Here is a 23487-nt window from a genome sequence, read left to right on the forward strand (position 1 = left end):
GAAAATTTTTAAAAATACACATTAAAGAAGATATCAATGATATTTAACAACAGAAAGTCAACAAAGAAAATCAACAAAACCAAAAAGCTGGTTCTTTGACAAAAAAAAAAATCAATAAAATTGTTAACATTTTAGCCATATTAAGTAAGAAAGAGTAAATACACAAATAACTAGCCTCAGAAATAAAAGAAGGGAAAAAATGAGATCCCCTCATTTGTAACAACATGGATGGAACAGGAGGTCACTTTGTTAAGTCACATAAGCCAGGCACAGAAAGACAAGATCTTTAAGAGGAGAACTACAAAACACTGATGAAAAAAATCAAAGGTCAAAATTAATGGAAAAATGTTTCACGTACATATTAGGTCGGTGCAAAAGTCATTGTGGTTTCTGCCATTACTTTTCATGGTACAACATCAAAGAGTGACAAGGATGTGAAGCAACAGCATCATTCATTGCTGGTGGAAATAAAAACTGCTACAGCCAATTTGGAAGACAGTTTGGCAGCTTCTTACAACACTACATAAAGTCTAACCACATGATGTAGCAGTTCTGTTCTTTGGTATTTACTCAAACAATATTAAAATGTATATCCCTAAAACCCTGGACACAATTATTTATTGCAGCTTTAATGGTTGCCAAAATTCAGAAGAATCTAAGATGTCCTTCCATAAGCAAATGCATAAACCAACTATGGTACAACCAGACAATGGCATATTATTCAGCCCTCTTTAGGATTATCAAGCCAAGAAAAGATGTGAAGAAACCTTAAATGCATATTGCTAACTACAAGAAGCCAATCTAAAAAGGTTACAAATCGTATGATTCCAACTACATGACATTTTGGAAAATGCAAAAGTATGGAGTCCATTAAAAGATCAGTAGGATCAGGAGCGGTGGTTCACGCCTGTAATCCCAGCAATTTGGGAGGCTGAGGCAGGCAGATCACGAGGTCAGGAGTTCGAGACCAGCCTGACCAACATGGTGACAACCTGTCTCTACCAAAAATACAAAAAGTAGCTGGGCGTGGTGGCATGCGCCTGTAATCCCGGCTACGCAGGAGGCCGAGGCAGGAGAATCACTTGAACCTGGGAGACAGAGGTTGCAGTGAGCCGAGATCATGCCACTGCACTCCAACCTGGGTAACAGTGTCAGAGGTATAGGTAGAAGGAGCAAGGGATAAAGCCCAGTGATTGTTAAGGTAGCGAAACTGTCCTATACAATATGGTAATGCTGGATATATGTTATTATGTGTTTGTCAAAACCCATAAAATGTTTAACACATTGGCTCATAAATTCTAACAAATGTATCACACTAATTCAAGATGATCTTAAAGGATATGAGAGACTGTGTGAAGGAGTAGGGGCACATGAGAAATCTAAATTTTTAAAAAGTGACTATCTCAGATTCCCCTGCTCATTTTTTATTGAATAAGTAATAAAGGGACATCAATACATAGCACCAAACACCTAGAACACTCCAGAAGCTGTCATACCAAAAGTCTCCAATAGCTTGGATTGTGTCTAGGGTCCAGAAGACCACCCCACGTTTAATAATTCTTCTTTGAGCAAGACTCAAAGGGATCAGCATAATAGTATTAAAAGCTAGGATTTATTTCGGTGAAAGCATACAACGCCAAATGAGCAAAGAAAAAAGGTGCCTGGGGAAAAATGCAGAGGAAGCCAGATATAAGCTTCCAAAAGACCTCTCATTGTGGTGTCTCCCAAGACACATTTAATTCTTCCTTCAACAAGTTATAACAACACAGAGAAAATGCTGGCACTCAGGGAAACTCATAAGATAATGCATAGCCTAGGTTTGTATTGGTGACTAGTTACACAGGCATACTCTGCCCAGCACCAACCAAAACTCAAGACTACCAGAAGAAAAAGGTGTTCAACAGAAGCCACATTGTTTGTGCAGCCAGGCTTGGCACAGTCAGCCATCCCTACCCATTAAGGGAAACTTCTATATCAATGTTGGGAGCTGTTTATCAGTGAAGTTCTCAGGTGTCCTCCAAGGGCTAATTTTATAAACTGGTCTTTTTAAGCATAGCAGTCTTGGGCCTGTTAACTATTTTCTGCACAGAAACTGTGACACAGAATATACAGAAAAGGAAGAAAACAAAAGTGGGCAAAAGGAAAATGAAAGAAGATCCCAGACTTAATTCCGGTTTGTGGAAGGAAAGTAGTCCTTCTCTTTTGCAATACCAACTCCATCCACCAGAGGCCACTTTTTTTTTTGTGAGACAGTTTCCTTCTTGTCACCCAGGCTGGAGTGCAATGGTGTGATCTCAGCTCACTGCAATCTCTGCCTCCTGGGTTCAAGTGATTCTCTTGCCTCAGCCTCTCCAGTAACTCAGATTACAGGCATGTGCCACTACGTGCACTAATTCTGTATTTTTAGTAGAGCTGGGGTTTCGCCATGTTGGCCAGCCTGGCCGAGAACTCCTGACCTCAAGTGATCCACCTATCTCGGCTTCCCAAAGTGCTGGGATTACAGGCATGAGCCACTGCACCCAGCCACACTAAGTCTCTTGACCTATCAGCTTCAAGCACCTCAGATGATGTGATAGATATCTATGAAACCAGTTATCAGGAGGTAAGCTCCAGCTCTGCCACAATCTGTGACTGGGGACAAGATGACATCTCATGCCTATGACCTTATTCCATCAGATATCTCCTTTCATACTTGAATCTTTAAAATCTCCACTACTACTGAATCTTTCATCGAACATACAGATCCCTTCTTCCATTAGAAAAATTCTCAATCAGTTTATTCCTTCTTTTCCTTCCCCAGTGTCTCTCTTATGGCTCTGACCCTTTCACTTATATCATTTCCTAGATCAATAATTTCCTAAATTGGTTATCCTGCTTCTACTCTCTCCCTGATCCAACTCACCCTACAATCTGTGCCAGTTTGATATTCCTAAAACAGAATTCTAGTTATGTTCCTTCCATCCTTCGGGCCACTGGTCTCTGTTTGAAAGGCCCATTTCTCCATTTTCACCTTTACCTATTTTTTTTTAACGACCACATCAAACTGGAAGGGCAACATTCTTCCACAAAGGCAATTCCCCACATCCAAACATAAGTCTTCTATTCTCATTTCCCACCCCCAAGAAAAGAACCATATTAAAGTATGTAAAAAATTCTATTTGTATAAACAGAGTAATATGTTTTCTTATTTAGTAGCCCAACAGTAAGCTGCAGAAGGGCAGAAATCATGTCTCATTGTTTCTGTAGTCATGTTGTATCCAGTACAGTTCCTGGCACATGGTAGGGTCCCACTGAATGGTAGCTAATTTGAACAGAAGCCACTGCAAGACCCAGGTAAGCGGTAGTCCCAAAACAGGAAACTCCCCTACCCCCCCACACACAAAAAAAGGTTATGGAATATCTCAGGGAAAAAAAAAAAAAAAAAAAGTAGGAGATCTGTACCTGATCTCTACCAAATACAACACTAGTTTAACTTTATCCTCGCCTAGATTTTGGACTTGCAATTGAAAGGGACTCTCGACTCTTCTTAGAGATATAGGAATGAAGCAAAGAAAGAAATATCCTATCCAAGGTGACACCCTGAATTAGTGAAGAGCTGGCTAGTACTCAGGGCTTCTGAGTTTCAGGCCACAGTCTTGACTGCAAGTGCTACTATCACATGAGGTTCCCTGCTGAGACAGGATATGGGAAAAGCCTTGCAGCGCAAAATTCACCCTGTTTCTAAGGCATAGCCAGTAATGGAAGACAGGGGCAGGCTTGGTGAACATACCTCTTGTAACTGAGATTCTTTCTTTTTGGAAGACAGGTGTAAGTGCCGATCCAGCAAAGAATAAAACCTCTCACCATCCTTTTCAAATTTCTTTTTCCGCTCCTAGAGGTGGGAGAGAAAGGCAAAAATAAAATGTCTGTAGCTGTCTGCTTAGAAATGAGAATGAAGGAGACAGTGTCAGGTTTCAGGTGGTCAGTCCCTCTAGCTCCTGGGAAGGAAAGAAAAGCAACAGAGAATTAGCTTTGCATTGGTCTCAGCAGTTTCAACTTCCTGAAATATAACCCCAAACCATTTTGCCTGCAGAAATGGCAGTGCCTATTTGTGCAGCTGAAAGCTATGGAAGCTGCTCCTCAGAGAATGATACCTTAAAAGCACTTGTATAGTAGATATCTTTTCTTCCCTCCAAAATTTTTCACATACATTAACCACTCATTCAAATTTTCTTACAAACGAAGAAGACGTAACACAAAAGTGAACTAAATATCTGTCATAAAAGGTTAATCTACAATGCACTTAGATAGCTAATAAGAAGTAAAACATTTCCAAAGAAACAGGAACCTGGGATTGTCTCTTTTAATGAATTACTTGATATTATTCAAGCACTTCACTCCTAATGTCCCCAACTCAAGCAGTTGCAAACAGTTTGTCCCCGTGGTTAAGAGTAAATGAATTACTTGCTATTATTTAAGCACTTCGCGCCTGAATATTAAAAGCTGATATTAAAAACAGAGAAAAAAATCCTGGAAAGTTTAACTAGAAAGCAAGGGCTGAAAAGATTTATGGCAGATGAAGGACTCAGCCTTTACTCTTCTTGAGTATGAAATTTAATTAAGTTCTCTGCTGCTCAGCACAACTGGAAGAAACACAGCATCTAAAGTAGCACTAACAATGCTCCTTTGTCACAGACTAATGCTGACACTCTACTATTCTCTTAGCGCCATGCTGGAAAATCAGTGTAAATGGCTTGTGTCACCTCACGCGAAATCCAAAACCACTGACCACCTGCAATGTGCCAGGCAGTAGAAGACGCATAGTAGGGGACACACAGATAAAAGAAAAAAGAATTCACCCATGGTTCATTGCTACAAGCAATCCGTTGCTGGGCAGGAAGCTAGGACGGAGCTGAGTGAACTGTGACCTAAAAGAGATGTGCTTTTGGCCGGGCATGGTGGCTCACGCCTTAATCCCAGCACTTTAGGAGGCCAAGGCAGGCAAATCAACTGAGGTCATGAGTTCGAGACCCGCCTGACCAACATGGTGAAACCCCATTTCTACAAAAAATACAAAAAAATATTAGTGGGGCATGGTGGCACATGCCTGTAATCCCAGTTACTTGGGACGTGGAGGCAGGAGAATTGCTTGAACCTGGGAGGTGGAGGTTGCAGTGAGCCAAGATCGTGCCACTGAATTTCAGTCTGGGCGAGAGAACAAGATTCCATCTCAGGGGGGGAAAAAAAAAATGTGCTTTTTACCAGAGTAATTTTTTTTAATGAAGGAAAGATGCAGGGAGGAAGCTAACATTCATTAACCAAGCCCTACATCAGGACCAGGCACTATGATAGACACTTAAAATCTATTATCTCATTTAGACTTTACAACCCTGAGAAGCAGATATTGTAAAGGAAATTAAGGTTCAAATACGGCGAACTAACATCCAAGATCATAGTCCATGTAGTTCAGATTATCATGGGTGGAATAACATTCAGGGGCTTATAAATAATCAGAACATCTTATAAATAAAACTCGAGTAGTTCCACAGCCCAACTCGAACTCAGATACCAAAACACAGGAGGTAGACATTTTCATACAAAACATAGGAAGGACAAACTATTCCTTCAGCTGTTGAATCGATTTACAGTAGCAATTATTTGACAAAAGCATGAGCGAGAAAATCTTACTGCCTTCACCAAGAACTGATAAGATTCTGTGGAATACTTTCTCCTTCAATTCAATTTTTAAATTAAAAACTGAAATATAATTCTCATACCATGAAATTCATCCTTTCAAAGTGTACAATTCAGTGGTTTTTTAGCATATTCACAAAGCTGTGCAACCACTGCTGTTACCTAATTCCAAAATATTTTCATCACCTCAAAATGAAATCTTAATCACACTAGCAGTCACTTTCCATTCTCCCTTCCACCCACCTTCAAAAAGCCACAGTCTACTTTCTTTTTTTTTTTTGGAGACAGAGTTTCACTCTTGTTATCCAGGCTGGAGTGCAATGGCACAATCTTGGCTCACCGCAACCTCTGTCTCCTGGGTTCAAACCATTCTCCTGCCTCAGCCTCCTGAGTAGCTGGGACTACAGGCGTGTGCCACCATGCCCAGCTAATTTTTGTATTTTTAGTAGAGACGGGGTTTCACTATGTTGACCAGGATGGTCTCGATCTCTTGACCTCGTGATCCACCCACCTCGGCCTCCCAAAGTGCTGGGATTATAGGCGTGAGCCACCGCACCCGGCCTCTACTTTCTATCTCTATGGATTTTCCTATTCTACACCTTTCATATTAACTGGAATCTGCACTATGGCCTTTGGTGACGGATTTCCTACATTTACTTTTGCTAGTTAATATCCAGTAGTCCCAGCACCATTTATTCAAAACAGTATTCTTCCCCAATTGATTGTTTTTAACATCTTTGTAAAATATCAATGAACCATAAATGTTCGTTTCTGGACACTAAGTTTTCTATTCTATTTATCTATTCATCTATCTTTATGTCAGCACCACACGATCTTGATTACTGTGGATTTGTAGTAAGTTTTGTTTTGTTTTGTTTTGTTTTGAGATGTAATTTCGCTCTTGTTGCCCAGGCTGGAGTGCAGTGGCGCAATCTCAGCTCACTGCAACCTTCACTTCCTGGGTTCAAGAGATTCTTCTTGTAATCCCAGCACTTTGGGAGGCCGAGGGGGGCAGATCACGAGGTCAGGAGTTCTAGACTAGCCTAAGCAACATGGTAAAACCCCATCTCTAATAAAAATACAAAAATTAGCTGGGCTTGGTGGCATGCACCTGTATTCCCAGCAACTCAGGAGGCTGAGGCAGGAGAATCACTTGAACCTGGGAGGCAGAGGTTGCAGTGAGCTGAGATTGCACCACTGCACTCCAGCCTGAGTGACAGAGTGAGACGCTGGCTCGCTCTCTCTCTCTCTCTCTCTCTCTCTTACACACACACACACACACAAACAGAGATTCTCCTGCCTCACTCTCCCAAGTAACTGACTACAGGCATGCACCACTACACCCAGCTAATTTTGTATTTTAGAAAAGATGGGGGTTTCACCATGTTGGCCAGTCTGGTCTCGATCTCCTGACCTCAGGTAATCTGCCCACCTCAGCCTCCCAAAGTGTTGGAATTACAGGTGTGAGCCACCACACCCAGACTGTAGTAAGTTTTGAAGTTTAAAAATTTTCCTTTGACATTTTTTTTCTATTCTGGTCCTTTCCATTTCTATGTGAATATTAGGATCACCTTGTCAATTTGTGTGAAATGGCCAGCTGGGATTTTGATACGGCTTGCATTGAATCTGTAGATCAACTTGATGAGTAATGCCATCTTAACAATATGAAGGGTTTCAGCTCATGAACACAGTTGTCTTTCTACTGATTTAGGGATTCTTTAATTTCTTTCAATGATATTTTGTAACTTTCAGCATGTAAGTCTTGCACATCTTTTGTCAAATTTTTACCTACGTATTTTAATCATTTTGATTAAATGGGATTGTTTTCTTAATGGTCACATTATTTATTAATGTCAATGGAAATATAATTTTATTCCAAAGTAGATAGAAATAAAATTTATTTATTTTTATTATTTTGTGAGACGGAGCCTTGCTCTGTTGCCCAGGCTGGATTGCAATGGCACAATCTCGGCTCACTGCAACCTCCATCTCCCAAGTTCAAGCAATTTTTCTGCCTCAGCCTCCCAAGTAGCTGGGATTACACGTGGCACATGCCACGACTCCTGGCTAATTTTTGTATTTTTAGTAGAGATGGATTTCACCGTATTGGCCAGGCTGGCTCGACCGCCTGACTTCGTGATCAGCCCAGCTCGGCCTCCCATAGTGCTGGGATTACAAGCGTGAGCCACCATGCCCAGCCAATAAAATTTACTTTTATATACTGATCCTGGATTCTACACAATGTTGGGTTGAACGCCTTCATTAATTCTCTGTGTGTGTGTTCCTTAGGATTTTCTATATACAACATGAAGTCATCTGCAAATAGACATAGTTTTTACTTTCCAGTACGCTAACCAGAACCTCCAGTGCAATGTTGAATTGAAGTGAGGAGAACGAACATCCTTATCTTGTTCTTTACCATAGGGGGAAAGATTTTAATCTTTCCCTTAAGTGTGATGTTAACTTCTGATTTTGGTTATAGCTGCCATTAATCAAGTTGAAGAAGTTCCCTTGAATTTCTAGTTTGTTCCATAAATTTATCAGGAAAAAGTGTCGAATCTTGTCAAATGCTTTTTCTAGGTCTATGGAGATGTTTATGTGCTTTTTGTTATTTAACCTATTAATATCTATGTATGTTACATGTAATAATCTATGTATATTACATTGATTAATTTTTCAGACATTAAATCAACCACATACTCCTAGGATAAATCTCACATCATTATGGTGTATAATTATTTTTATATGCTGTTGTATTTAATTTGCTAGTTGAGGATTTTTGTGTCTGTATTTGTAAGGGATATTGATTTATAGTTCCAATTTATTGTCTGGTTTTAAGTACAATACTTAGAGCAAAGTATTAGAATCACAGAATGATTTGTTAAGGGTTAGTGTGAGTTACTTAAGCAATTAGCGAAATACACCAATGAGGCCATCTAATCCTGCGCTTCTCTTCCTGCAAAATTCTTTGATTAATAACTCAACAGCATCACTCATTATAGGTCTATTCAGATTTTCTATTCCTTTGTGAGCCCACTTATAATTAATTTTACTAAAGTTAACTAGCAATAACCATAGTCTACTACTTCTGAGCCATCCCAATATTAGCTAAAAAGAACTTTCATTCTAAGATCAATTTCACTGAAAGTCCCAAATGTAGGAGAAGCTCTTATCAAAAGTCAGTTCCCATGTTCAAGAAAAGCACTGTACCAAGAGACTTGTTGACCTTATGGAGAAGGAGAAAGAAATTCTATTTCTGGAGAACACATATTTGCCAAGCAGTATGAGGTTCTCTATTACACATGATTTAATTGAAATTTTCACATTAACTCTGATTGCTAGGTTTAACATTTAAATTTTTTCTTACATCATACTAATGTATACAATTCTATAAGGAATCAGAGAGTAAAGAGAGGAAATAAAGCCTGAGAGCTGCATTGCACCATCACACTCATAAGGTACAAATCATCACTTAATAAATATTTAAAGCTTAAGATATTTTATAAAAGATTTTCTTTAATCAAATAAGCATCTAGTTCCATGTACTTGGTTAAAACAGGCAACAATCCTCTGTCCTTTTTCTATTTCCCCTTTCCCAGAAATAACTTTGATCTCTTTACGTTCATTCTTTTTGTCTTTATTTTCATATCTCTAGAGTCTTAGAATTAATTTTTTAATTACTGTTTAATTTTTAAAATTTATGTATTCCCTATTAACTTCCCAATATGAAAAGTGAAAATTTAGCTCTGTTTATTCTTCCTGTCCTATTACAACCACCAGTAATATCACTTTCCCCTACACATACTTCCTTTCCTCTCATACCCCCAATATACTTTTATGAAAAGTGTGTTTCATCTACATTCAGTATTTACACTATTATTACTATGTAAACACTATTTATAGCTGATTCCTATAGCACAGTATGCTTAATCTTAATTTCCTGGACAACTCTTTATATTCCCTGAAGTTCATAATTGCTTTTTTAAAATTGAGTCTTCAGGATTCACCACTAAAATCAATCAGGATTGTTCTTGGCTTTCTCCATTGGCATCTTAAGACTTGGCTTTACTACATCTGGTAAGTAAGATACCAGTCATCCATTTTCATTCTAGTTTGCAAAATTGTGTTGCTATTGTTTCTTCCACCATTTATCCTATTCTTCTGGGTCTTTAAATTTTATTCAAAGAGTCTGTTTACAATAGTTTCAGTCAGGTTTCCTGATAAAGTATAATTCAATTTCCATGTTTGGTCTATCCTTTGTACCTGGATATCGGTTATGACCTTTTCTTATCTTATTTTTTATTCTAAAAATTATGAAAACAATACCTGTGTGAAGTGAAATAAGTTTAAACAATTCAGAAGTATACAACTTGTAAAAAGTGAAAATCTTACCCTATTGCAAAGCCCACTGCATAAAGGTAATGACTATTAAACATTTTGCCTGGTTTATTTTCTGAGTGTGAGATAAGATTTTATTATCTGCACTTTATAAAAGAGATACCAAAGGCTAACACAGATAAACAATTTAAGTGACTCTAAGAATTCAAATAATTTGAGTCGGGTCTTGGGCCAAAGTAATCAGGTTAGTAAACAAAACCTAAGCAGACAGTCCAAATCCAAATTTGTGAAGAAGAGTATTAAATTTTAGCTATTCAAATTAGCTATTCTTTAAAATATGATATCTCAATCCAGTATATAAGTAAGTTTAAAACAATCTCATTTGTGGTTTTCCAACTACTCCTTCCCACAACCGGCAATTAATAGGAATTATGTATCTGAGCATGACATATGCTTTAGGTAAGTAAGGGGATGCAGAGCTCAGGTTTCCAATTTGGTTTCCTTGCCCTTAGCCTATTCTCTATCCATCAAATATTCTAATTCTTTGTAGCCTTCTAGTGTTGTGCTACATGACAATGAGTATTCTCTGTGATCCAAACAGAACTCTGATATTTTGAAAAATACCTCTTCCTCCTTAAATATTAATCAAAGACTAGGCCACATTTAACTTTTACTACCTACTGATAAAACATGTCCCAGAAATAAAGTTACTAGCTTTATGACAGATCAAAGATCCATATGCTAGACAAGCCAAAGGCTGTCCTTTGGTTAAGAGCCTTAGAATGAGATGAGTGAATTCTCCTGTGTCTGGCAAAAGCAACCTTCTATTCAAATTTCCTCTGACAAGAGCACCTATTTCTATCATTCAGTTTAAAAGTGGCCTAAAATATTTGTAATTTAAATATCATGGAAAAACCAGTCAATGTTTTCTGGATAGCTAACCTCCCATATCCCCCATGACAAAATGATAATAATGACTGAATGATCTTTAGTAGCAATCTTTAATTCCCGCAAGGCAGAAATGTTAAAAGAAAGCAGAGTTAGAACATACACTGCAGCACTCTTCCAGAACCAGGAAGGATGTTTCTGCTAGATTGAAAATGAAAACATAAGGGGAGAGGTCCATTCTTAGAAGGGTGGTTGATCGATAAGATATGCTGACTCTGGGCTAAAATTCTAAAATGATGAAAAAAATATGTTTAATCTTTTAAAACTAATTAATAAATGGCACAAAACAAGACCTGTACAGAGCCCTTATAATGAAGTGAAATGAGCGGCCCTGGGAAGGCATTACTCCTAAAGATTTCATCAGATCCCTGTAGACCTTAAACTTCCACTTAGATGATCACATGGGGAGGAGGTCACAGGATACAAAACCATCTTTGAGTTTTCCTTTTCACTTGTAGGCCTTTTATCCATCTGGAATTCAGCATTGTTTGTGATGTCAGGTAGGAATCCAGCTTTATATTTCTCTATATATTCATTATTCCTATTAATCACCTATGAATTTTTCCACTCTCTATTAATTTGGAGTACAATTTTTATTTTATATTAAATTACTATATGGGTTTGAACTTCACGTATCTATTCTGTTTGACTAGCCTTCTATTTCAGGACCAATATCAGACTGTTTTCACACCACTGACTTTGTAACATGCGTGCGGCCTGGTAGAGAAAATCTCCCTTCTTTTATCTTTTTTTTAAGGTTTACTTAGCTATTTTTGAATATTAAGTTAAAAACCCAACTAAACTATAATTTATAGATTAATTGGAGGAGAATTAACATCTGTATAATATTAACAAAACCCATCTGAAAACAGGAAAGGTCTAGAATTTATTTAGATTTTATTTACATTTTCTTCCATGTCCTTCACTAGACTTTAATGTTTTTCACAATAGAGATCTTGTGCATTCCTTTTAAAAATAATGTCTGCATATTTTAGTTTTTATTGCTAATGTGAATGATACTGAAAGGGGAAAAGTTCTCTTATTCCCCTCACAGAGCATGAGACGGGGTGTGACTCACTTTTTCAGTGCCCTTCTGCTCAGACCTCTAGGGGGCGCATGCAGATGGGCAGGTTGTGGGGCACATGAGCTCTAACCCCACCACACCATCTAGGGAAAAATGCGTACAGCTTCTGAAGCCCCAGTGGGCCTGTGTTACAGTATGCTCTTTTAGTTTTTTTGTCTATAGGCAGCTTGTGTTGATCAGCTCAATTAGACCCTCTGACTTATCACAAGGAGAGAGGGCTTTCTGTATCCCGGGTTTCCTGCCTTGGTGTACGGGAAAAATCGGATCGCACGTGGGATTGGAGAATGAGTGCAAGGTTTTACTGAATGATGAAGTAGCTCTCAGCAGATGGATGGAGAGTCAGAATGTCTATGGAGTAGGAAGGTGGTTTTCCCCAGGAGTCAGGCCGCTCAATAGCCAAGCTCTCCTCTGATCGCCCTCCGCTGAACTCCACATTGTCCTGCCATAGATGGCCTGCTGGCATCTGCTGGTGTCTGCCGTCCCTCTGCTTCTCTCCACGTCCAGCCGCTTTGTGCGTTTTTCTGTGTGTTCTTCTGCCTCTGTGTTCCTCTTGATATCCAGCCACTTGTGTCTCTGCCCACTAGGGTCGTAAGGTTTTTACAGGCACAGCATGGGGGCATAGTGGGCCAAGGTGGTTTTGGAAAATGCAACATTTGGGCGTGAAAACAGAAATCCCTGTCCTCACCTACATCCATGGGCACAGGCCCAGGTGTGAAGCCCTAGCCAGGGACCCCCCCCTTTCTGTTCCCAGCACTTCCCTGCCCCACTCCCATGTCAATAACTTATCACATTTACTGGTTACTTATTTCACATGTTAAAAATATTAACTTTGGTAAATCACTTGTGTCATTGCCAACCTGGCGAATTTCTTATTAGTCCTCATAAAATTTACTCATGCTGCCGATTTTCCCAGTTATATAATTATATCATCTGCAAATAACACCAAACTGTTTTGTAATGTTTTTCAAATAGTAACCAATTTTAAATCTTTCCTTCCCATCTTTGTGCACTTACTTAATTTTCTTTTTCCTTTTTTGGGAAGGAGTCTCACTCTGTTGCCCAAGCTGGAGCACAGTGGTGTGATCCTGACTCACTGCAACCTCCACCTCCTGGGTTCAGGTAATTTTCCTGCCTCAGCCTCCCAAGTAGCTGCACCTACAGGCATGAGCCACCACGCCTGGCTAATGTTTTGTATTTTTAGTGGAGATGGGTTTTTGCCATGTTGGCCAGGCAGGTCTTGAACTCCTGATCTCAGGTGATCTGCTTGTCTCGGCCTCCCAAAGTGCTGGGATTACCGGCATGAGCCACCGCACCTGGCCAATTTGCATTCTAATAGTATTGGTGAGACTCTCCAGTACTGGGTTAAACAATAGTAGACAAATGAGTATCTGTCTTGTTCTCCATCTTAAGACAAACATATTTCAAGTTTCTCCATTTAGTGTATTTGTTACAGGTTTTTATCATGTAAATATTATTTACTTAAGTAACTGTCCTGCAATTCTAGGTTGATTACAATAACCACATAATTTTTCTCCTTTTACACTAATAATGAAAAGATTTGAACCGGCTCATTTCTAAGGCTAATTTTTTTGGACTACTTTTTCTGATGGAGTGAATGAGAGAGGATGTATGAATTCCATTTCAATATCTTTATCTGTCTACTAAAAGTCTCCATTTTTCCTTTTGCCAACTTTTGGCCATTTACATTTTTCTAGGAATTTACCTTATCTCTTTTTTCCAAATGTATTATAATTATTTCGTCTTTTTTTATTACATTTTAGGTTTTGGGGTACATGTGAAGAACATGCAAGATTGTTGCATAGGTACACACATGGCAGTGTGATTTGCTGCCTTCCTTCCCTTCACCTATAGCTAGCATTTCTCCCCGTACTATCTCTCCCCAACTCCCCAACCCCCACTGTCCCTCCCCTATTTCCCCCCAACAGACCCCAGTGTGTGATGCTCCCCTCCCTGTGTCCATGTGTTCTCATTGTTCAACACCCGCCTATGAGCGAGAACATGTGGTGTTTGATTTTCTGTTCTTGTGTCAGTTTGCTGAGAATGATGGGTTTCTTTAACAAGCCCATTTTGTCTGTAATATTTCATTTATTTTACTCTACATTCTCTACTGTGTTTGTTTTGCATCTTCCTGCCAGTCTATTTTGTTAATCCTTTCAATAACCAAGTTTTGGTTTTGCTAATTACCTCTGCCATTTTATATTGTTATAGTTGTTTTTTTCATTTATTTGACTTCTGCCCTTCAGTCCTATATGTCCAGCTGTTTTGTCACTTTGGGTAGGTTTTGTTGTCACCATTTTTTTTTTTAATTTAAATGCTCAATACATTTGTTTTTATTCTTTCTTGTTTGTTGATCAATATATCTAAAACAATGAACTTCTTTCTACATACTGAACTGTGTCGTATAAATGTGGATATATACTGACGTCATTGTCCTTTCATTGTAAAATATATATTTTGTAACCCAAAGAATATTTATCATTATGTGAGGTCCCAAATATGGAATGTTTTAATATTTATCATTAATTTTTAATTTTATTTTCTTATGATTAGAAAACATACTCTAAATGATATTGAATCTTTTGAATTTTGGAGCCTTCCTTTATAGCCTAATGCAAAGTTTATATTTGTTAATGTCTTTGTACGCAAAGGTTGGATACAAAGTTCTGTGTATTCTGTGCACATAAAATAGCTCAAATTTATTGTATTGTTAAGACTTTAATATTGTCACTTATTTTTCTGGGCAATTATTAACAGTTTCAGAAAGGCAAATGTTAAAAAGTTCCAATGAAATTGCCGTTTTATCTTCTTCATTAAGTTCGTATTTTACGAAAATGTTTGCTATATATACTATTACTAATAATAGCAAAATGGAACAAAAAAATTAAAAACAAACTAAATTATATATCATTTATGTAATGGAACATCATGAGTCATTACAAACGGTAAAAGAAAATAACATTTATTGACCTAGAGGGATATCCGTGAGATTAGTGAGTATCAAAAGAAGTTACAAAACAGAATGGTGTATGATCACGTTTATATAAAATTATACACAATTATGCAAATATATTTGATAAAGGTCTAGTATGCAAAACATAAAATGAACTCTTAAAACTCGTGGCTCATGCCTGTAATCCCTACACTTTGGGAGTCTGAGGTGGTTGGATCACCTGAGGTCAAGAGTCCAAGACCAGCCTGGCCAGCAAGGTGAAACCCTGTCTCTATTAAAAATATAAAAAATTAGCTTGGCATGGTGGCGGGCGCCTGTAATCCCAGCTACTCGAGAGGCTGAGGTAGGAGAATCGCCTGAACTTGAAAGGCGGAGGTTGCAGTGAGCCAAGATCTTGCCATTGCACTCCAGCCTGGGCAACAAGAGCAAAACTCCACCTCAAAAAAAGAAAAACACTCAACAATAAAAAAAAAAAAATGAGCAAAATTTCAATAGACATATGGCCATATCACAAGATACAGGAATGGCCAATGAAAACATAAAAAGATATTCAACATTATTAGTTGTTGGAAATACAAATCAAAATCACAATGAAATATGACTTCACACTTATTAGGATGTCTAAAATAAAAGATACAGAAAATAGCCTATAATCTCAGAGCTATGGGAGGCTGGGGCAGAAGGACAGCTTGAAGCCATGAGTTCGAGACCAGCCTGGACAACATGGTGAGACCCCCCTCCCCCATCTCTTAAAAAAAAAAAAAAAAAAAAAAAAAGCTGGATGCAGTAGCATGTACTTGTATTACTAGCTACTCAGGAAGCTGAGATAGGAGGATCTCTTGAACCCAGGAATCCAAAGCTGCAGTGAGCTATTATCGTGCCACTGCACTCCAGCCTGGGTGACAGACTTAGAACCTGCCTCTAAAAAAAATAAGTAATGAAAATTGTCTATGTGGAAAGATAAGTGGATTTGAGGATTTGAAGAAATTGGAACCCTTATGCACTGCTGATGGGAAAGTAAAATGGTATAGGCATCCAGGTAAATATTTTGTCATGTTCTCAAAAATTTAAACACAGAATTACCATATAACCAGGTAATTTCCTTCCAAAGCATATGCCCACAATAATCAATAACAAGGACTCAAGCAGACACTTGCTGACCAATGCTTCCTGCAGTATTCACAATAGCCAAAAGGTGGAAAAAAACCCAAATGTCTATTAATGGATAAATGGGCAAAAAATATATGGTATATATATATAAGATAGAATATTATTAACCCGTAAAAAGGAAGGAACTTCTGATACATGCTACAACACAAATGAACCTGGAAAACATTATGCTAATTAAAATAGGTCAGACAGAAAAAGAGAAATACAGTATGAATTCATTTATATGAAATATTTAGAATAAGAAAACTCTTTTTATTTTTTTAAGATGAAGTCTTCGGCCGGGCACGGTGGCTCACGCCCGTAATCCCAGCACTTTGGGAGGCTGAGGCGGGTGGATCACGAGGTCAAGAGATCGAGACCATCCTGGTCAACATGGTGAAACCCCGTCTCTACTAAAAATACAAAAAATTAGCTGGGCATGGTGGCGCGCTCCTGTAATCCCAGCTACTCAGGAGGCTGAGGCAGGAGAATTGCCTGAACCCAGGAGGTGGAGGTTGCGGTGAGCCGAGATCGCGCCATTGCACTCCAGCCTGGGTAACAAGAGCGAAACTCCGTCCCAAAAAAAGAAAAAAAAAAGGATGAAGTCTTGCTGTGTTGCCCAGGCTGGAGTGCAGTGGCACAATCTCAGCTCACTGTAACCTCTGCCTCCTGGGTTCAAGTGATTTTCCTGCCTCAACCTCCCATGTAGCTAGGACTCTAAGCATGAGCCACCACACCTGGCTAAGTTTTGTACTTTTAGTAGACACAGGATTTCTCCATGTTGGCCAGGCTGGTCTCGAACTCCTGACTTCAGGTGATCTGCCCTTCTTGCCCTTCCAAAGTGCTAGGATTACAGGAATGAGCCACCGAGCCCAGCTAGAATAAGAAAATTCATAGAGACAGAAAGTAAATTAAACTTTACCAAGGTTGGGGATAATGGGGAGTAATTGCTTAAAGGATACAGAGTTTCTACTTGGGGTGATGAAAGGATTCTGGTAATATTTGATGGTGACGGTTGCGTATCATTTTGAATATAATCAATATTTCTGAATTACACACTTAAAATGATTAAAATAGCCAATGTTGTTATATGTAGTTTATTTTATTTATTTATTTATTTATTTATTTATTTATTTTGACATGGAGTCTCACTCTGTCACCCAGGCTGGAGGGTAGTCGCATGATCTCGGCTCACTGCAACCTCTGACTCCTGGGTTCAAGCAATTCTCCTGCCTCAGCCTCCCGAGTAGCTGGGATTAGAGGCACTGGCCACCAGCCCAGCTATTCTTTGTATTTTTGATAGAGGCAGGGTTTCACCATGTTGGCCAGGCAGGTCTCGGACTCCTGACCTCAAGTGATCCACCCGCCTTGGCCTCTCAAAGTGCTGGGATTACAGGTGTGGACCACTGCACCTGGCCTGTTATATATATGTTAGCTTAATAAAAGCCATGTAGGCTTAGGACCAAATAGACCCAAACTCAAATCTTGGTTCTATGAATAACAATAATTTTGTGACCTTTAAAATTTTGACCTTACTAAGCGTCAGATTTCTAAATCTCTAAAATAATCACAAGAATAACATCGTATTTTGTTGGGTTGTGTGAAGCCTGACTAAATGAAATAAATGAATGTAATGTGTTTATCACTGTCCAATAAACAAAAGCTTTCATTCTTATCAAAAACATAAATCAATCATATCATTCCCTGCAGTTAAAAACTTCCAGGGCTCCACACTACACTTGGAATATCAGTGTTCACTTCAGACATGAAGGCCTTCTTTCAGTTCCTTAGACAAACCACTAAGCTTGTTCCTACCTCAGGACCCTTGTGTGCTTGCCATGACTAGAATACTCTTTCTCCAATTTTTCTCATGACTGGCTCCTTTTCAATGTTTGGGTCGCATCTGAAGTGTTACATCTTAGGAGGCTTTCCATTATGACTCCTTCTAAAGTTGCCCTAGACCCAAGTCCACCCCTACAAGAAACATCTTATCAAATCACCCATTTCATTGTCTTCAAAGCATTTACTGCCATCTGAAGTTATTTATCTAATTATTTGTTTAACATCTGCCTCCTACCCTCTGGCACAGCACTAAAATATAAGGTCTACATGAGCAGAGATTTCACCTCTCCTGTTCATTGTACAAGGAATGGTGTCAAGTACAGAGTGTGGCCAAATTAGTATCTGTTTAGTGAATCAGTGAATGAACACATGAACCGAATTTGCAACCTCAGTGCAAAACAAGCATGAATTCCTATCCAGGTATGACTATAACATCAGAATACTGGATCAATGACTTTTATTCTACTATTCTGAGTAACCTTTTCCAGTAAAAACACAATTTTCTAATCTAACATATGTATTACTAGAAATAGTTACCACTTATTAAGTATTATTTGTAAGTTGTCATGTTAAGCACTTGATTTGCATTACCTCTTTGAATCCTCATGCAAGCCTGTAAATGTTACTATTCTTATCCCAATCTTACAGAAGTGGAATGAGCCTGAGCCTCAGAAAATGAACTGTTCCAAAGTTACACAAGCTAATAGAAGTAAAGGAAATAGAGATTCAAACCCACAAGTGACTCCAAAGCCCTTACATCTAACCTCAACAATACATTAGGTTATATACTAGGAAAGGGCACTAAACCAGGTTCAAATTCTACATTTTCCATTTATCACTTACATTACCTTAAACAAAAATTTTAACCTTCTGACTCTCAGTATTCCCAATGCAGAAGTAGATAACCTGGTGAAGAAACCACCATATATTTTGTAAGTAAAGGCTTTAAGGACACAGTACACCCCTAAATGAGATCCCACAGACACCAAGTATAAGACAGTACTAGTAGACTTAACTCAGTACCAAGTACAAACTCTTTAGCCTTGCATTCAAGGCCCTGCAGTCTCACCCCAATCTACTATCCAGTTTCACCTCTTGCACTCCTTGTATGAAATACTTATATTCTAACCACCCCAGATTACTCTATGTTCTCCGAATATGTCACACTTTTTCATACTGTGCTTTTTGACCATACGATTTCCTCTATTTAGAATACACTTTCTCAAAGGATTCCTTATTTAAATAGCAGGGCCTTTAGCTTACTGGTTTCTTCTTTCAAGAGTGGAGGCTACTTAATTTGCTCATACAGGTTTGCCTTGGCTCTAATTGCTGAGAACAAGTCTACAGTGAGGCAGGGTGGATTAAGAACTCTAGCCCCATACACCAGACTTACTGTCATGTCAGTGTGGCTACTAGCCTGACTCTGACTTTTCAGGATTTCTGTCTGGTTCAGAATTCCCAGTCTCTACCTTGCATACCACTTGAGTGCCAGATGAATGTTGTGTGAATCACACCCTCCACTGATAATCATGCCCTCTAGAACAGGATCATATTTGGTTATGGCCAATCTTTATTTATTTATTATTTATTTATTTATTTTTGAGATGGCGGTCTACTCTTGTCACCCAGGCTGGAGTGCAATGGTGCTATCTAAGCTCTACAACCTCCGCCTTCCAGGTTCATGTGATTCTCCTGCCTCAGCCTCCTGAGTAGCTAGGATTACAGATGCATGCCACCACACCCGGCTAATTTTTATCTTTTTAGTAGAGACGGCGTTTCACCATGTTGGTCAGACTAGTCTCAGATTCCTTACTTCAGGTGATCCACCTGCCTCAGCCTCTCAAAGTGGTGGGATTACAGGTGTGAGCTACCATGCTATGGACAATCTTGATACTTGCCATTATTTCCTTCCTGCCACCACTGAGCTAAGCACCTTGTTCCCTGCTAACAGGCCATCTTGAGGACATTGAGGAATTCCCAAGTTCCTGCTGCTACAATGTGTTGATTATCATCATTTAGCCAAAACTGTTATGCTGTGGTCTCTCCAGGCCTTAACAGTAAGAACGGGGCTCTGTTTTTAATACAGGAGAAATGGAAGTATGTTGCTATACAGAGGGAGAAAATATAAGAAAAGACAAGGAATGGGATAAAAACCCCAAATGAAGAGATCATCCACGGGCAGGAGAAGGGCCAGGATGTTTTCTGAGATGGCAGATAAAAAGGCAAAGATAGGTAAGGATAAAGAGGAGTTTTGCACAAGGCTAGAAAATGAGTGGTTCGATGGTTGCCCAATGTCACAGAGGAGACAAGAAACCATGGTCCTGTGATTAGAAGAGTTAGTTTACATACCTTGTAGCTCCTTAAAGCCAAGGATGGTATCTTGTTCAACTCTATCCCTAGGGACTAGCATTGAAACAGGTGAACAAGGGTGCTCAAGATACACTTGTTAAATTAAAATATAATGTAATATAGGAAATCAAACATAAGTACAAAGAAAAGAGAATGTTATTTTCTGAGTAGCTTTAATATACCATGCATAGTCTGGATATTTGATCCCCAAGCAATCATCAAAGTTGCCATATAATAAACTTTAGTGGTACTGTTTTACAAATTTAGAAAGTAAACCTCAGGAAGATCTAAATATCTTACCCAAGACAAAAAACCAGTAACAGGAGGAGAAAACTACCTAAAATCTACTACATTCCCCTACTGCAAAGCGTTCCGTATTAACTACAGGACTAAGTATACATACCTTGAGAGGATATGCATGAGATGGCAGTGTGGACTTTGAAAACCTTCTATCTTTGCACAAGCTGAGCCCTCCACTTAGCATCCTTGTACCTTACTCTCCACTTCACTGTCTAATTTCAAATCATCCTTCAAGATTCCATGCATGTATCATCTTCTCAATGGTGCCTTCTCTAAGTCTTTCTCGATATCCCCATATCCTATCTCTGCCATCCTTCCTCTGCTTTCTGTGTACATGATCATATTATAACTTCAACCCCATATACTGTCCTTGTAAATTTGCCTGTCTCCAAAGTAATTAAGGCCGTAGGCAAACAACCATTTTCTCTTTACTCTCTAGTTTTGCTTGTCAGGCATAAATTTAAGATTCCATCCCATAGCTTCCTTACGTGTGCTAGCTTGAAATATAGTAACTAAGTTTGTAACAGGTACAGACTTTGCTTTGAGAGGAATCTACAGAGGACAGGCCATTAGAACTGGCCTTCAACACCCCTATAGTCCACAAAGGACAAGAGATGCATCCTAAAAGCCCAATATTCCTTTCAGTTGTAAAAAGAAATGTTGACATTAAGTCATGTGCTAGCCACGTCCTTCCCAAACAGTTACAGTAAATCAAGAATCAATTGCCAGGCCAAGCACAGTGGTTCACACCTGTAATATCAGCACTTTGGGAGACCAAGGTGGAGGACTACTTGAGCTGAAGAGTTCGAGACCAGCCTAGGTAACATGGCAAAACCCAGTCTCTACAAAAAAAATTACAAAAATTAGCCGGGTGTGGAGGCATGTGCCTGTATTCCCAGCTACTCTGAAGGCTGAGGTGGGAGGTTGCAATGAGCTGAGATTATGCTACTGCACTCTGTCCATCTCAAAATTTTAAAAGAATAAGTTGCTAATTATTGTGGGAAGATGCAGAGCAAGATATCAAAATAGAAGTTTCCACCGATTGTCCCCCTCCACTGCACTGACACCAAGTTAACAGCTATCTACATAGAAAAAATACTTTCGTCAGCACCAAAAATCATATGAGAGCTCATAGTACATAGTACCTGGCTGTAACTTCATACTGCTGAAAAGACACTGAGGAGATAGATGAAACAGTCTAGAATTGCAGACACCACCACTCTGCCAACCCCCAGCAGCAGCAGCCTGTTTCAGAGAACATCTCTGGGCACTGGGGGAGGGAGAACACAGCAATTGTGATGCATTGGACCCAGTGCCATCCCGTTGGAGCAGAAAAGAAAATGGGACCAAAAATGGGCAAAAGATTTGAATAGACATTTCTCAAAAGAAAAAGACATGCAAATGACAAACGGGCAGATGAAAAGATGCTCAGCATCATTGACCAGAGAAATGCAGATCAAAACTACAATGAGGTATCATCTCACCCAGTTAAAATGCTTATAACCAAAAAACAGGCAATAACAAATGCTAGGGAGGATATGGAGAAAAGGGAACTGATGTACACTGTTGATGGGCATGTAAATTACTACAGCCATTATGGCGAACAGTTTGGAGGTTCCTCACAAAACTAAAAATTGAGCCACTAAAAGATCCAGCAATCCTACTGCTGGGTATATATGCAAAAGAAAGGAAATCAGTGTATCAAAGAGATGTCTGTACTCCTATGTTTGTTGCAGCACTGTTTACACTAGCTAAGATTTGAAAGCAACCTAAATGTCCATCAACAGATGAATGGATAAAGAAAATGTAGTATGTATACACAGTGGAGTAACTATTCAACCATAAAAAAGAATGAGATCCAGTCACTTGCAACAACATGGATGGCAGTGGGAATCATTATGTTAAGTGAAATAAGCCAGGCACAGAAAGACAAACATCACATGTTCTCACTTATTTGTGGGATCTAAAAATCAAAACAACTGAACTCATGGACATAGGATATAGAAAGATGCTTACGAGAGGCTGGGAAATGTAGTTGGGGGAAGGTGGAAAGGTGGGGATGGTAAATGAGTATAAAATATTAGAAAGAATGAATAAGACCTACTATTTGTTAGCAAAACAGAGTGAATATGGTCAATAATAACTTAATTATACATTTTTAAGTAACTTGAAGAGTATACTCGAACTGTTTGTAACACAAAGGATAAAATGCTTGAGGTGATGGATACCCCATTTACCCTGATGTGATTATTATACATTGCATGCCTGTATCAAAACATCCTATGTTCCCCATAAATGTATATACCTACTATGTACCCACAAAAATGAAAAATAAAAAAAAAATAAAATAAACATTTTATTAAAAAAACGGCCTATGGAGATTTCTGTTTTTTTATATCTGCCTTTTGAGAATTTATTTTATTCTTTTAGTTTAATGTAATGAAGTGCGTACTGATGCAAGAACAACTGCCCAGCCAAAAGTCTGAGGGTAATGAGCTTTGCACCATTTCATGAGAATCTCCTATAGATGAGCAGCTGGCTGCGGCCCAATTCAGGATGATACAAAATGCCTCGAGAACACCATGTCCAGGCAGCCAGAGCCAGTAAGTGTCTGTCCTAGCTAGAGGAAGTTAGCACAAATTGCCAAAGTTCTAAAACATTGGCTGTGGTTCAGGAAATCTCCCCTCTGTGTACTGAGGAGCCTCCTTCTCTGGTCAAATAAAGCTGGGATCACTTGGGCTGGCAAGATCAGCTGTGGAGCTGACAGCTGTTGTCCCTCACCTCTTCCCACTTGGAAGGAGATGTGAGCTTATATAACCTCCTCCACCCACTT

At 38.9% G+C, this 23487-nt stretch overlaps 1 protein-coding gene across 4 annotated transcripts in view; it reads right to left on the minus strand.

The window, feature by feature from the left end:
- The window catches only part of OPHN1 (oligophrenin 1), a 391423-nt gene that overhangs the window by 187161 nt on the left and 180775 nt on the right, over positions 1-23487 (minus strand). For all 4 annotated transcript variants that reach the window (XM_074391741.1, XM_074391740.1, XM_003940936.4 and 1 more), the window contains one exon: positions 3770-3871. In XM_074391741.1, coding sequence (XP_074247842.1) covers positions 3770-3871 — 102 coding nt within the window. The remainder of the gene's footprint in view (positions 1-3769; positions 3872-23487) is intronic.

This window comes from Saimiri boliviensis, chromosome X (assembly GCF_048565385.1).
Source record: "Saimiri boliviensis isolate mSaiBol1 chromosome X, mSaiBol1.pri, whole genome shotgun sequence".
Taxonomy (NCBI): Eukaryota; Metazoa; Chordata; class Mammalia; order Primates; family Cebidae; genus Saimiri; species Saimiri boliviensis.